Source organism: Falco naumanni, chromosome Z (assembly GCF_017639655.2).
Source record: "Falco naumanni isolate bFalNau1 chromosome Z, bFalNau1.pat, whole genome shotgun sequence".
Taxonomy (NCBI): domain Eukaryota; kingdom Metazoa; phylum Chordata; class Aves; order Falconiformes; family Falconidae; genus Falco; species Falco naumanni.
The window spans coordinates 86,306,973-86,321,220 of record NC_054080.1 but is presented as its reverse complement, the minus strand read 5'-3'; the positions used below and the strand labels follow the sequence as shown (position 1 = coordinate 86,321,220).

Here is a 14,248-nt window from a genome sequence, read left to right as displayed (position 1 = left end):
AGAATATTACACGGTTGAATTACCTCAGGTTGAATATGGTCTTAAATCCTGGTTTCTCATTTCTTTGGGGATTATTTTGGCTATTAGGCCATTATATAAGGCATAGATAGCCCTCCTGTTATTCCTCAGTGAGGGTGGTTGTAGGTGCTATATTTATTGCTGAACACACGAGTTTCCTATCTGGGTCTAGATAACACTGAGAGCAAGAAATATTTAGCACAGTAGTAGCTCAGAACTAGTTTTAGCTGTGCTTTCAGCAGAATGCTTAAGAAAAAAACTTGGCACAAAACTTGCTTTTCAGTCTTTTCAAAATCACTTGAGCTCAGGGTGGTTTGTGCATTTCATTCAAGTTCCTCCTGTGTGAGACTTAGCTTTTTGGGTAACAGGAGTGGGAATACTTTCTTACTTCAGAGTTCACTTATTTGCCTTTAAGGAATGTGAATCATTAGGTGAGGTTTTATGTAGTTTGATTGTTGAAAGTTCACTATCTACCTTTGGTTTCCTCAACCTACTTGTTAGGGATTGCAGATTTTCTCATGTTCAGCAGAACTTTTGTGTGCTTAACTTCAAGCAATTAAGAAATTCCTAATGTGCCTAGCAAAGCACTTAAGCACACCTGAGCATGTGCTTTAAAAAAAGAAGCCAGTGCTTTCATATCAAAAGCTGAGGCCAACACTTCCTCTTTCTCAAGATCATGAGGAAATTCCCCTGGACTTCTATGGAAGTAGGATGTACCTTCTCATCACTGCCAACTCTTGCTCTGGCTGAGGTTTTCCCAGGAAGAGCCATCTGCTGTGTGTAATGAAATAGTCTCTCTTAAAAGTCAAACTGTTCTGTGATCAGACTCACTACAGTAAGGTCACACTAGCAAAACAGCACTGAAGCTTCCAGCTAGCTTCTCAGCTCTGAAACAACATGCATAAATTAAACGTCTCTTGTCTTGTAACACAGAATCAAACCATAGGCTTGGCCCACTTCTAGAACTTAAAGAAAGTGCACTTAAGGGTAAGTGTATGTTTATGGTTTGTGAGGTCAAATGGTTTATACTTTTAAAATGACTTGTCTACTTTTTTCTCCTGTGTGCAAATAGAATGTGTATTGTAAAAGATAAATAAATGAAGAACAAGTTACTTTATTTTTAATGTACTACCTGATTATAGTGATTTATACCGTTACTGAACAGGAAATATGATTTGTAATTTGCTTCTGCTAAAGTATAGCAATTTCTGCTCATCTTGGGAGACTGTTTTTTTTTTTTTTTTAAATGTTGTATTTAGAATTCTGCTAAATGTTTCTGAAATTATACTCTGGTACTATTTCCACTGAGTTTCAGGAAGTGAAACAAAATTGCAAAAATGGTACAAAAGCAAGCTTTCTTCTCTAAACAATATGCAAGTGATACTAGGTATCCCATAATACATTTTTTTTCCTGAATATATATTGCATAGCCTAATACTCATTAGGTAAAAATTTCCTCCATTCCTGAGAAAAAATCTGGTCATTTGGTAGCATGTAGATGATTCTCAGACAGATGATTATCTGGCAGTGTCAGATGCTTCACCTAGTGTTAAAAATAGATTAAGATGGATTAGTGTTAAGAGTTGTGCTGTGATTACTTATTTTAATTACTCTGTATTAAGGTCTTTTTTAGAGAGATGCAGAGCCAGTAATTTATTCTTCTTACAGTTAGCCAATGAACTATAGCTGTGGTGTTTTCTTTATGCTGTGGTGCTGTTTACAATGGGTAGTATGCTAATAGTAAAGTTGTCAAAAAGCCTCGAATGTTGGAATTTGAAGAAATAAATATATTACAGTATATTTTGCAAGGACATATTTTCCAGATATCTGCTTTTTGAACAGCCAAAATTTCACTGATGTTTTGCTTATCCAAACCTTGTTAATACAATAGATATATGGTAATTGGTTTAGGTAATACAGGGTTTTGCTAGTTTGATTTCTGACATTGCATGCTCTTTGACAAATATGCTGCTTTCAATGTTCGATTTGACTGCAGTGTCTTGAAGGATTTATAGAAGAATAGTATGGTTATGGTTTTTGTTTGTGTTCCAGAGTTAGGGATTCCAGACAGAAATAAATTTGGCAGAAGTACTGTGAGATACAGAAACAAATAGAAAATGTACTCATTGTAAATCTTTGTGTGCATGGGTTCTCATTACTCTTACTCCATCAAATGTTAGGTTCTATAGTAAGCAAACTGCTGTATACTTACTATAGCCCTGTTGTGAGTAGAGTTCACAAAATTAGAATCTAATTGTAGAATTCCAGTTTCTGTTGTCTTGGAAATTTCAACTTTTACAAGGTAGCAACATTTGAGAATGTAGGCATGATCACAACCCTTTTGGAAAATGTTTTTATGGTTGTCTGTGGCAAACACTTTGCAAGGTTGTATAGGCTAGGGGTGGAGAAAAGCAGATCAGAAATTTTGTGTGGAATTTGATTGCATCAGTACTTATGGATGCATGCAAGAAAAAAAGATTCACAGAAACACACCAATATTTATGAAACTTTTAAAGGAAAACTTTTAATAAAAGTTTTGATTTCTGTTACAGGAGAAGTTTAAAAAAAGAACATGAAAGCAAGCATTTAAATATGGCAAAACATGCATGGCAACATTTTTGGAAAAAAAAAAGTTATATGTTTCCAATAATATAAATATATTGTATGTATTTCTATACAGGGAATGGAATACCTTATCTAAGAAACCTGAATTGGTGTAAAATATCTGTGTTTATTACATAACTGGAAAAGTCTACATTTTGTTTTGTATTGGAAGAAGAAAAATGCTAAACTTACGGAATTTGCTACAAAATAAAAAATCTCTGTTGAAAGATGCCCTGGATAAGGAAGTGAAAAAATGTGTCTATTTCCAAATGCAAAACAATTGGCAGGCTGGGAATGGGGCATGGATGGAATTACGGCTATTGATTTCTTAGAGGAGCATTGCAGCTATATAAACCATATGCAAACTCTCTGTAAGAAAATTAAGACATATTTGAGAAATATTTCCAGGGAGAATGGAAAGGGAATTAGCATTAATCTTAGGACATAACTGCGTTTAAGCAGGACACTAAGATTTCACAGATGACTGGATAACAAGATGTGTATATACATATGGTGCCATAGCTGGTCATTCCGAAAAGGATCTGGAAGGTTATTTGAGTGAATGGCCTATTATGTCTTTGTATCTCTGCAAACCAAAAGTCAGGGTCATAAAAACGCAAGCTTTGTTAGCAGTCGTATTTAATTCTAAGCTACATTTGCTATTTCAAGTTATTTGCTATGCAAGCTATTGGAGTAAATGTTTTTCTTTCAGTCCTCATATACATATACTAGGAATCACTGTGACTTTCCGTCTGTGGTATATGGCTTTTCATGCCTAATTTTAAACAGTACAGTCATATTTATTGACAGAAATACATATGAAGTCCTGTTTCCCTGAGCACTGTAGGAATCAATAATTACATATACAAGTCTTGTGGTCAGCACTTACCCCAAACTTTCCTGTTTATTTCTAAAATAAATTGCCTTTGCATTCCTCAGTACCTGATCATTCAGAGTGAGAACGTGGCCAGGCTGTGGCAGGACTCTGTGATATCCCACATGCTTGTTTTCAGTCTGTGCCAAATACAGGGTAGGGGAGGAATAGTGTGTATGCAGCACTCATTCCAACATGATGCTGGTGTGAGGCCAAGGCATGGATATAGACCCAGGTCCTGGGAAGTTCCACCTAGTCCCACTTTTAGACACTGCCCCTTTTATATTTTTCTTGGGATTGTGTGGTTAATGGACATTCCTTTCTGGTTGTTGTTTCTGTTCTGGTTTTGCTGCTTTCTGTCCCTTTAATCAATATAATATATATAATACCCTGTTGTCTGTACCATCTAGCTTTCTGGTTGGATCTGCATTGTATGTGACCATTTCCATTCATTGTAAAGAAAGGTTTTATGGTTATTAGTGTTTTGTTTTGGAGAGTTTGCATGTTTATTTTAAATAAAGTCTACTTATATCCACTAGCTTTCTTTGTTGTTGAGCTACCTGCCACTATAACGTTGCTATAAAGGGGTGTATGAAAATGTGTGTAGTATGCCCAGGCAAGTGGAGAAGGAGCTATTGATAAATCTAAAGTTTAGTAGGATAGTCTAGGGGATAATAATTGTTTTTCAAAAGGGCAAATCCAGATTCCAAAGTTTGGCCTGTGGGTGGAGGTGATAGTAGGAAACTGCTGGTGTTTGAGGAGTTTGTTGTCTCAGACCAATTACCTTAGCATAAACAATGAAGCACCTAAGGAAATACTCTACTGACTTGCTAAGCAAGATCAATCTGCTGGAGAAGCGTTAAAAGAATAGATGAGGAGACTGTATTATGTATGCTTCCTCATCCTCCTCATATACACGTATGTACAAAGGAGTAAGAGTGTGCCTTTTGTATGTTGGTTTGTGTGTAGAAGTTCAGTGTAAGTTAATCCTTGACCCTTGAAGCAAAAGAGATCTGCCAGATTTTGTGTGGCCCTGCAAGTGCGGACAGTGGCAGATAAGTTACTGAAGACATGGCCTGTGTCATCTAAGGCTGTTACACACACATTATTTATGTAACTATCCATTTTTCTTGTGTTTTCAGGTATCCCAGACCCAGTGTCAACCTGGTATAAAGAGACCAAAATACTAGTTGATGGAAGGATAATTCTTAATATGAAACGGAGGGGGGTTATCAGTTTCCTTCCCCATGTGTGTTTAGCTAAGATAACCCTTAGTGTGGGCTAATGCAGGTTCTTCCCACTCCTTTGCGCTGACGTGGGTGTAAAGTGGATCATTTGCAGAACCATACAGCCATACAGGGGTATTTATGCACTGATGTGGAGCTTTTAGCATACCTAGACAATGCTTTGGTTGTTAAAGCGTGTTTATGTACATTAATTGTACTGCAGTACTATACAAGGTTTAGGCATAGATCAGGTGCCCATTGTGCCAGACAGCATGTGAATACATAGAGTGGTCCCTGACCCAAAAGGTTTGTGTGGTAGTGATAAGGAGAGAGACAATACATGGGTATGGACTGATAGGTCCTGTGAAAGGCAGGGAGGAGCAAGTGCATGTGAAAGATAGGAGTAAATCCTATTGAGTAAGGATGTGGGCTGAACAGGATGGTACAGAGAACCCAGATTACATGATGGATAGCAAATAAGAGGAGAAAAAACTTCAGAGGTAGTAAAGGGAATTTTTTCTACTGACTCTAGAGGACATGAACCCCACAGAAAGACAAATTCCCTCCCAGACTGACTTGCAAAATACATCAGCTTTCTCTAGAAATAACTTCTTTGAATGTAAAATGGTTACAAAGGAAGATTTTAATTTTGGTTATAATGAAATAAAGTGGGGGAAAAAAGGGATGCAATAGAGGAAAATGAATGGCCACTTTTTAAGTCTCGTCAAATTTGTAGATATTGTCAGTGAAAAATTTTTTTTCTGACTTTTGAATTAAGCCCACAGCTCCTTCTGAAATCATTAGAAGAGGTTTTGAGTCCAAAACCATGTGCAAAATGGCTATTACTAAAAATTAAACTCATTTAAACATTGTTCCTTCCATATTAAAGTATAATTTTTCAAAAACATTTTGGTCTCAGTTGGAATAAATGATCAAATATTAAACATTTTTAATATTAACAGTAAGTCTCAAATTGGGGAAAATTGGCATTTCAGTGAAAATAACTTTGAACAATCAAAATTTTTATTTAGAATTGGAACTTCAGACAATTTTTTTCACTATGAATAATGGGCCATGTATGATTTATTTAAAGAAGAGTGTGCTCATGTTTATCTGAGGAGACCCTTATTGTTGACTTGAGGATGTACTAAATCCTTGAATGGGTGACATAGGGAGTATGCGAATTGTCCAGGCACAAGATATGTTAATGTTGTTAACTTGAAGATATACTAGGTCCTTGAATGGGAATGTTCTAATTGTCCAGGTTCAAGATATGTTAATGAGTTCCCGGAAAGTTAATGAATAGACATGAGTGACTTGTATAAAGAGGGGGCTGAAATGTTCCCTTGGTGTGCATGACTTTGGTGTGGGAGAGGGGGTTGGGTGGAGGGGGAGTGGTGTGGTCTGACCTCTGGAGGAAGGAGAAACAGCATGGACAGTAGAATCTGACCGAGGGTAGAAGCCTTGTTGCAGCCTACTAGTTTGTGCTGCAACAGGAAAGGGGAAGCCAACACGTCCAGGGATAGTGAAGGGGAAATTCAAATTATAGCTGCTCAGCAGTGATAATTCGTGACTGAGGAATGATCTGTCATAAAGGGCAAGAAAGCCCAACTGCAGAAGGGGTTAAGCTCACTGGAAGCAGGAATGCCAGAGACCAGAATTACTCCCTGTAAGGGGGTTAAATTTCTCTTATTGGTAAGATAAGAAACAGCCCCAGGGTTGCCTTTTAGCCACCCTGCAATGTGAGTGCTCCGTGGCACCTGTGGGCAGCTGGGCTGGGGGATGGACCCACTGCCTGGCCTTGCTCACTGGATGGGTGCTGGTGTTGGCTCATATGTCAGGGATCGGCGCCTGATGATCTTTGCAGATGCCTTGTAGAACTTATGGTGGTTGGACTCTGCCTAATGCATTGTTCATTAATTTTCTTTTTCTTTTATTTAAGCACGAATGTGTGTTTAATTTGTCTCAAGGGGTACCATAAAAATTCCCAAACAGTTGCCATGGTTCTGATCAGTAGAGATGGAAAATACATTTACAGATCATTAGAGAACCAAAATAGGCATATTTATTACCATTACCTGGTACAGGTGTTGATTTCTCCTACATGGCTCTGCTTCATTAGCTAGTATCTGATTCAACAAGTAGCAGCCTTAGTTTCCAGAGCAAGACTTAAGACAAGCAGTCAGAACACCCTCATACATTTAAATGTTTTCTTGTCTTGCCTTCTTTTCACCAAATGTTCAAAACCCAGTTTATTAGGAATTAGCTTGTTTTCAAGTTACTAGTCAGTAGCTGATGGTAAATTATCATGATGTCCCCTTCATCTTTCCTTGGTGAATTTCATTATGTATATTCTGTCGCAAGTTTTCTTAACGAGCTGAGAGGTTATTATACTAACAGTTCTCTTTCTAATTTCTGTCTAAAGTCAATAATTGTAATTATGGTTGTATGTAATATCTTCTATTTTCTCCCCAATTTAAAAAAAAATAATGTCTCTTTATCTTTATCTGGGTGGAAAACCAGCATTTATTGCAGTTTTCCTCATGGAACATTATTTTTCTTTAATTTCCATTGTTGGATCTGACAGAATGCACAGCAATCTAATCTAATTTTCACATTGAGAAATCTGACAGCTCTTTTCCCCTCAATGTCAAAATGCAGCCGAACTAAGATAATAACTGTATCGCACAATTGCTTTAGTAAAGAGTATTCATGAGTCAATCTGCATAAAAAAATGTTGCCAAGGCTCTTTTCAGCTGGGAAAATTACCATGCTTTTAAAATAACTTATACCCTCCAAAACAGAGTAGAGGCATCTGGTCCTCTGAAAAGCAAAGATGAAAGCAGATTTGAAAGAATGCAGCAGGGAACATCAGGCAAATACATATTTAAGAGGAGATAGGTGAATCCTGGGGGCTAATTCCATGGCACTGTAATAAAATGGATGAGGAAAAGATTAATCTCTGCAGTTCCTTTTTTCCCCCCCTGTTAAATATTTGTTTCTTAGAGTTGAAGTGGAAATCAAAAAGTGATCAGAGATCTGAAAGGTTGAAGATAATGCCTTTTTTCTCCCAACTTTTGTTGCATGCTTGGTCTAGATTGTAGTTCAAAGGCTTGCATGAAGCAAGTGTAGAGTATTGGACCAGTTGACAGGTGTCAATACTATTTAAAACAACTACAATATGCACTAATTATCCTCCTCTTGTTCTCTTCAGCAGTGAAGCCCAGATTATGATGGATTTTGAACTAGGCTGCTGCTCAGGCTCAAAAATGGTAGTTGGAGGAAGCCTGCACACCATCTTCCTGTCCTGTACCTCCTCTGTGGATGATCATAGAATGGCTTGGGTTGGCAGAAACCTTTAAAGGCCATCTAGTTTAATCTTCATGTCATGAGCAGGGACATCTTCAACTAGATCAGGTTGCTCAGAGCCCCATCCAACCTGACCTTGAATGTTTCCAGGGATGGGGCATCTACCACCTCTCTGGGCAACCTGGGTGCCAGTGTTTCACCAACTTCATTGTAAAAAATGTCTTCCTTATATCTAGTCTAAATTTCCCCCCTTTTAGTTTAAAACCATTACCCCTTGTCCTATTGCTACAGGCTCTACTAAAAAGTGACCTGAAACCTTCCGTACATCAACAACGCTGCATACAGCAGTGCATATTTTGCCCTCTTTAGTTTCATGCTGCAAAGCATCTCTAGCGAAGCCACTGTGACCAAGCTGGCATGCATTACTGTGGAGATGTTTTGTCATTGTCCTGGTTTCAGCCGGGATAATTTTCTTCTTGGTAACTGGTGCAGTGCTGTGTTTTGGATTTGGTGTGAGAACAATGTTGAAGTTTTAGTTGTTGCTGGATAATGTTTATACTAAGTCAAGGACCTTTCAGTCTCTCAGACCCTGCCAGCAAGAAGGCTGGAGGGGCACAAGAAATTGGGAGGGGACATAGCCAGGACAGCTGACCTGAACCAGCCAAAGGGATATTCCGTACCATAGGATGCCGTGCTGGGTATATAAACTGGGGGGAGTGGGCCTGGGCCTGTTGATCACTGCTGAGGGACTGGCTGGGCATCGGTCAGCAGTTGGTGAGCAATTGTGTGGATCACTTTTCTCTCCCTTCCCTTTGGATTTTACTCCTTTCCCCTTTTCCCTCCTTTTCATTATAATTGTTATTGTTCTTATTGTTTTGGTTTTTTTTCCTCTTACTTTAATTATTAAATTGTTCTTATCTCAACCTTTGTTTTACATTCCCTTCCTATTCTCTCCCCATCCCTCTGGGGGAGGGGGTGAGGAGTGAGTGAGTGGGTGGCTGTGTGTTCCTTAGTTTCTGGCTAGGGTTAAACCACAACAGTCATCTTGTGTCTTCTGGCAACTTCCTGGCTACACCTCTGAGCTGACTCTGACCTTTGTAGCACATCAGACTTGGTCTTCAAACCATCCTTTCCTGTTGGCCTCCACTTCCTTGTATGCTGGACCATTCCCAATTTGTTCCAAGACTAAACTGACAAAGTATGTTGCCTTCCTACTGCCTTTTCACTACCTCCTCCCACTCCCCCGTCTTACTTCTCATATAAAAAATACTGAACTTTCTCCCTCTCCTCATGCACTCCAGATGCCTATGCTGACCCAGGCTGCCTGTTAGGAGGTGCTGAAGCCAGCAGCCTTACAGCAAGGCTGCTGCAACTCCATGCCCACAAGTCCAACAAGTGAGGCTGAGCACGTATGCTCAGTAGGCACATCGACACAGGTGTATAGTGCACATACCTGTTTTATGCTGGGAGAGGGTGCTACTCTGGTTACCCCATCTGCTGTTTTTTGTCTGCCCTCCTTTGTGTGCATGGAGTCTAATTGTTACACAACCTGACGTTGTTGTCCCTTCTAGTACTCTTCTGCTAACCATCTTCTCTTCCTGCTTTTCACTTCCCAGGTAGCTCTCTGGAAAGGGTCTGTGGCATGGTTTACCCCAAGGAAACAAAAATATACCTGTCTGCTTTGTGTTCTTTACATGAGAGGCAGATTCCAAGCAAGCCATGCAAGCCCCTTGCTATTTAGCCATTAAGCTCTAATCTAGCTCCCACATATTTTCTTACTAAATTACTTTGATCAGTGTCTGCAGTGGACTGTGACATGAAGCTGGGTGCTGACAGGTCCAATGAGTGGCCCTGCAGTGAGCAGATAGAGTGCTACACAATGCTGGAAAGGGCATTGGAAAAGGTTACTGTGCGAGGGTGCTAGTGGCTGGTCATCTTGCAGCCAGGAGAGAGACATTAGCTAAAAAGGTCACAATGGGAGAAGCAGAGGGAAGGAAAAGGAGAATGAATAGAGATGTCTTTCAACTGCTTTATCACATTAGCAAGATGGCAAGAAAGTTTTTCCTGTTGTTCTTCATGTCACACCAGTTCTGTGAATAAAAATAGGTCACTGTTTTTCAGAGCTTTTAGTCTGGCATCCTTCATGAGATAAATTTACTTGAAACTCAGTTCTCCTACACTACATTTCCTGATAGTGGATCCCTGGATGGTGGAGGTGTGCTACTGTGATTAGTGTGGGTACCCTGTGGTGAAGAATGACCCAGAGTGCCTCTAGTAATATACAAAAACATCTCAAGTAGGTGAAATGCTAAGCTTTGAGAATGCTTGGGAAATTAGATTTTTTTTACAAGAAGAAAGGGATGATCCCATATTTCTTTGGATTCCACTAATTGCAGCCTTTTGGTGTATTTCACTTTGTTTTTAAGTAAGTTCTGCTTTGCCACACCATTTTGCTACTGAACAGCTGTTTGAAAGTAAGACTTAATATGAACAGGAAGTTGAAGCTAACCAGCCTCGTTTCATTGTTCTCTTATCACAGAGATTACAAACATCATTAAGGCAAAATACAATGGATTGCTTTAAACAAAATTAGCCCTATAAAATCTAACGAGACTTCTTGTTCCAGGTATTTCTACAAGCAGATTTTGGAATTTATGTCCCCATGATGCCAATTCAATGAATAGCCTACTGTTGCACCAATGTGACGACCAAAATAGCAGGTACTTAGTACCTGTAGAAGTCATGCACATGTGAAAATTTATGTTGTCTGCAGATTACTGTTTGCGTTTAGAAATGATAAAATGTCAGATGCTAGAGCCTGTTTAATGCTGCTCCATGTATGTGCGGTCATGCCTAAGAATTTTTTTTCCTAGCACAAATAACTTTGGATAGTTACAATGTGTTGCCATGAAGTGTCATTGCATAGATAGCCGAGTTATAGTTACTGCTTTAATGTTTGAACTTGATTTTTAAATAACATTTTCTTTTTCTTTAGAATGCTTGCAACTATGTGTCAATAGACCAGCTTTTAGAAAATACACATACCCCTTTTAGAAGTAATGTTAAACTTTGGGTTTCTTTTATATGCAGGTGCACAAAGCAAGATCTACATGTTATTGAACACTACCTGGAAACAGCCTGACAGCTAGAATGACCTACTGTTCAACTTTTGCTGAACTGGAACAAGATACAAAACCACAACTTCCTCAGAATTTGTTGTTGACCTAAATGACAATGTGGGAGACTTCAGGGTAAAATGAGCAGAACAAGAAACGTTTTGCACCACACAAGAATTACCTTGTGAGAGTGACCTCATGTTTATTTCACCATACTCTGACTCTTCAAAAGCAAGGGGTTTACTGCTTGAAAAGCTCAGCGAAGCATAAGTATTGTCCCCGTTTGAGAAATTCCACATTTGCCTAACATGAAAGACAACATGGATGTAAAATACGTATTTAAAACACAGGAAAATATTTCCTGCCTAAGGGATTTATCAAAGAATAGTGATGACTTAATTGATTTTAACAGTGTGGTCAGTGTCACCACTGGAAAAGCAGAGGAGTACTGCAGCAGACAAGTGCATGCCCACCCTACAAATGTAATCACTTATCACACAGACAACTGTTGCCTTAACACGGAAGACTCTGTATCTGCTCAGTCTCTGGCAGGTGTCCAGGCATATAAAAAGACAGGGCATGATAGACCTCTAACCATGAATACCCTGTTCAGTGAGCAGGCAGATACTTCCATAGTAAATCACAATTGTTTTGTGAAAGATGATTCTGAAAATTCTTCCGCTATTCTGGAGAGTTATGCAGAGAAAATTCCAAGTGTAAGTGATGAATTTTGTGATGATGACCTAGAGTATTTTGAATGTTCAGATGTGCTAACAGTGCATGAAAATGAAATCTGGAAAAAGAAATTACAGTTTTTATTAGAAAGTGATGATGAAGATGATTTAAAACTGAGTAAGGATTGTGATGGGTGTGCTTACTTCCTCAGTGAAATGCCTTGTCTGTTCCAAGTATCAGATAACACTACGCCTATGGATACCACCATTGGCTTCTGTGGTCATCACTCAAAATTCAAAGGAGTAAATGTAAGGAGAGACCCCTCTATGTACGGCCAGTCAACTTTGCAGACAGAGATGACTCTCACTGTTGGACACAACCGAGATAAAAATACCAATTTGAAAGACAAAGAAAAATATAAAGTGCCTGTTGCATCTGCGGCCATTGAAAATGACCATCCCAGAACTGAAGAAGAAAATAATCGAAGTGGCCACTCAGCTGCAGGTTTCTCAAGTGATAAATCAAAGAACAAGGATAATATACATGCCATGACAGACTCCTCTACTAGTAGCATAGATGCTTCTTTGACACATCAGGCTTCAGGGATGATGACAGAAAATGGTACGGATGAAGACTTGCTGGGTGAAAGCTCATTGCTTCTAGAGGAGCGGGGAAGAAATTTGCCAGAGGAAAATGCGAGGCATCCTGTCTGTACTTTAACAGAAAGTCTACGAAGAAACCTTTTAAAGTTGTTAAACCCTAAAGAGCTTTGCAGATATGTAAGTAATATAGGACAATCTTTTCAGACTGCTGCAGAGGTTAAGGAATCCAGTGCTCTGTTTCCCAGTCAGGAAGGTGTCATTTCAACACAAGTCCCCGAGGAGACAGAAAGCTTGCAAATGGAGGCTGGTTTGTGTGATACAGAAGAGGCAGATAAAGACTATCATTGGGAAAGGAAAAGGACTTGGGGCCTGTCTGAGCAAAATCAGATGCCAAATGAAAATGTCTCTCCAAGGGTAAGTAAAGTGTTTATAATTTGATAGAAAGAGCTGCTCTTCTGTTTTAAATGCATTTTATTCCTGTTTTTCATAAAATAATGTAAAATTTAAATTACTCTGAAAGTTCCTATTCATGCACTTCTGAATGACAGCTACGGCTGGGAAGGAAATCTGGTTTTGAAAAAGGCCCAAATAAACCATGAGCTGTTCTAATTATAGAGTGAGACTGATAATAGTAAGAGTCACTAATGGGACTCTGGACAGCTGGATAGGGAAATCTGATATGAAGGCTATTGCACAGGTCTTATCAAAATAATGTTTCTTTCAACCCAGAAAGTTTCTCAAATACCTATTGTGAGCAGAGAATGTTTTGATTTACTTTCTTTTCAGTTTATATTCAAAGAACAAAATTGTCATCAGCTTAGGTGCTGGAAATCTAAAACAATCAACAAGGGTTTGCTCTGAATTTATTACAAGGAGGGGAATGTAATGCAGAGAATTCATATTACAGAGGTGGATGAAGCTTTGCTTTTTTAAAATAAAACAAAGGAAGAATTAGATATTCCAGTTGAAATGTATAAACCAATTAAAAATAAAAACCTCAAAGTGTTGCTCTCCAGGTACTTGCATGTTTTTTGTTGTTGGTAGGAAACTGGGGAAATCAATATAGTTGTATAGATCAATATGATGCTCCACCAGTTTTCGTAAGTGGGAGAATTAGATTGTACTTTTTATTTCACGTATTAAAAACTCAATGTATATAAATACATATGTATGAGTATTAAATAATGTATAATCTTATTATCACTGACTTTACTGATTTGAAGGTGTGTAACTAATTGCACAGAAAAAGCCCATTTCTGACAAAGCTTTAAACACAAGCTTTTTTCAGTTCCATATGCTTTTTTTCATCTGTATTATTTAGGCCAAAATGTCTCCCAGTACTGGGTAGTAGACTGACTTTAGTTTCACTGTTGGGGTATCTTAAGCAGTCAAAAATCACTGAGTTCTGCTTGAAAAACATTCATAGGGTTCTTTGTTTTTATGAGACATAAAATTCCAATGATGTTTTAGCAGCACATGATGTTCTTATGATGGGAAATACCCCCCTATTGAAATTAACCTACTGAGAATTTCTTGACAGTATGTAATGCCATGGTTTCCAAGAGGTATTGTTTCATTTTTTTTCCAAGTGCAGTACAATAATTTAAATCCCAGAAGCCTATTAACAGAGAGCTGCTGTTATGTCACTGTAAGTGCCATGGCCAGATTTCATATTGGCTAGTTAGCCTCTTGCTACTTGCAGTCAGTAGGTATTTCTTCCATTTGTGTGTTCATGACCAAAACTTTACATTAGATAAAAATCAAGTAGGAAAGAAGTATTGATGTACACAGAAGGGATAGAGGTGAGCACAAACCAAATCCCTG

The 14,248-nt window shown here is 38.6% G+C and overlaps 1 protein-coding gene across 1 annotated transcript in view; it reads left to right on the top strand.

Moving 5' to 3' along the window:
- The first annotated feature begins 11,455 nt into the window (after positions 1–11,455).
- ALPK2 (alpha kinase 2) overlaps positions 11,456–14,248 on the top strand; it is a 35,485-nt gene continuing 32,692 nt past the window's right edge. The window contains exon 1 of the mRNA XM_040580961.1: positions 11,456–12,838. Within this exon, the coding sequence (XP_040436895.1) occupies positions 11,456–12,838 (1,383 nt within the window). The remainder of the gene's footprint in view (positions 12,839–14,248) is intronic.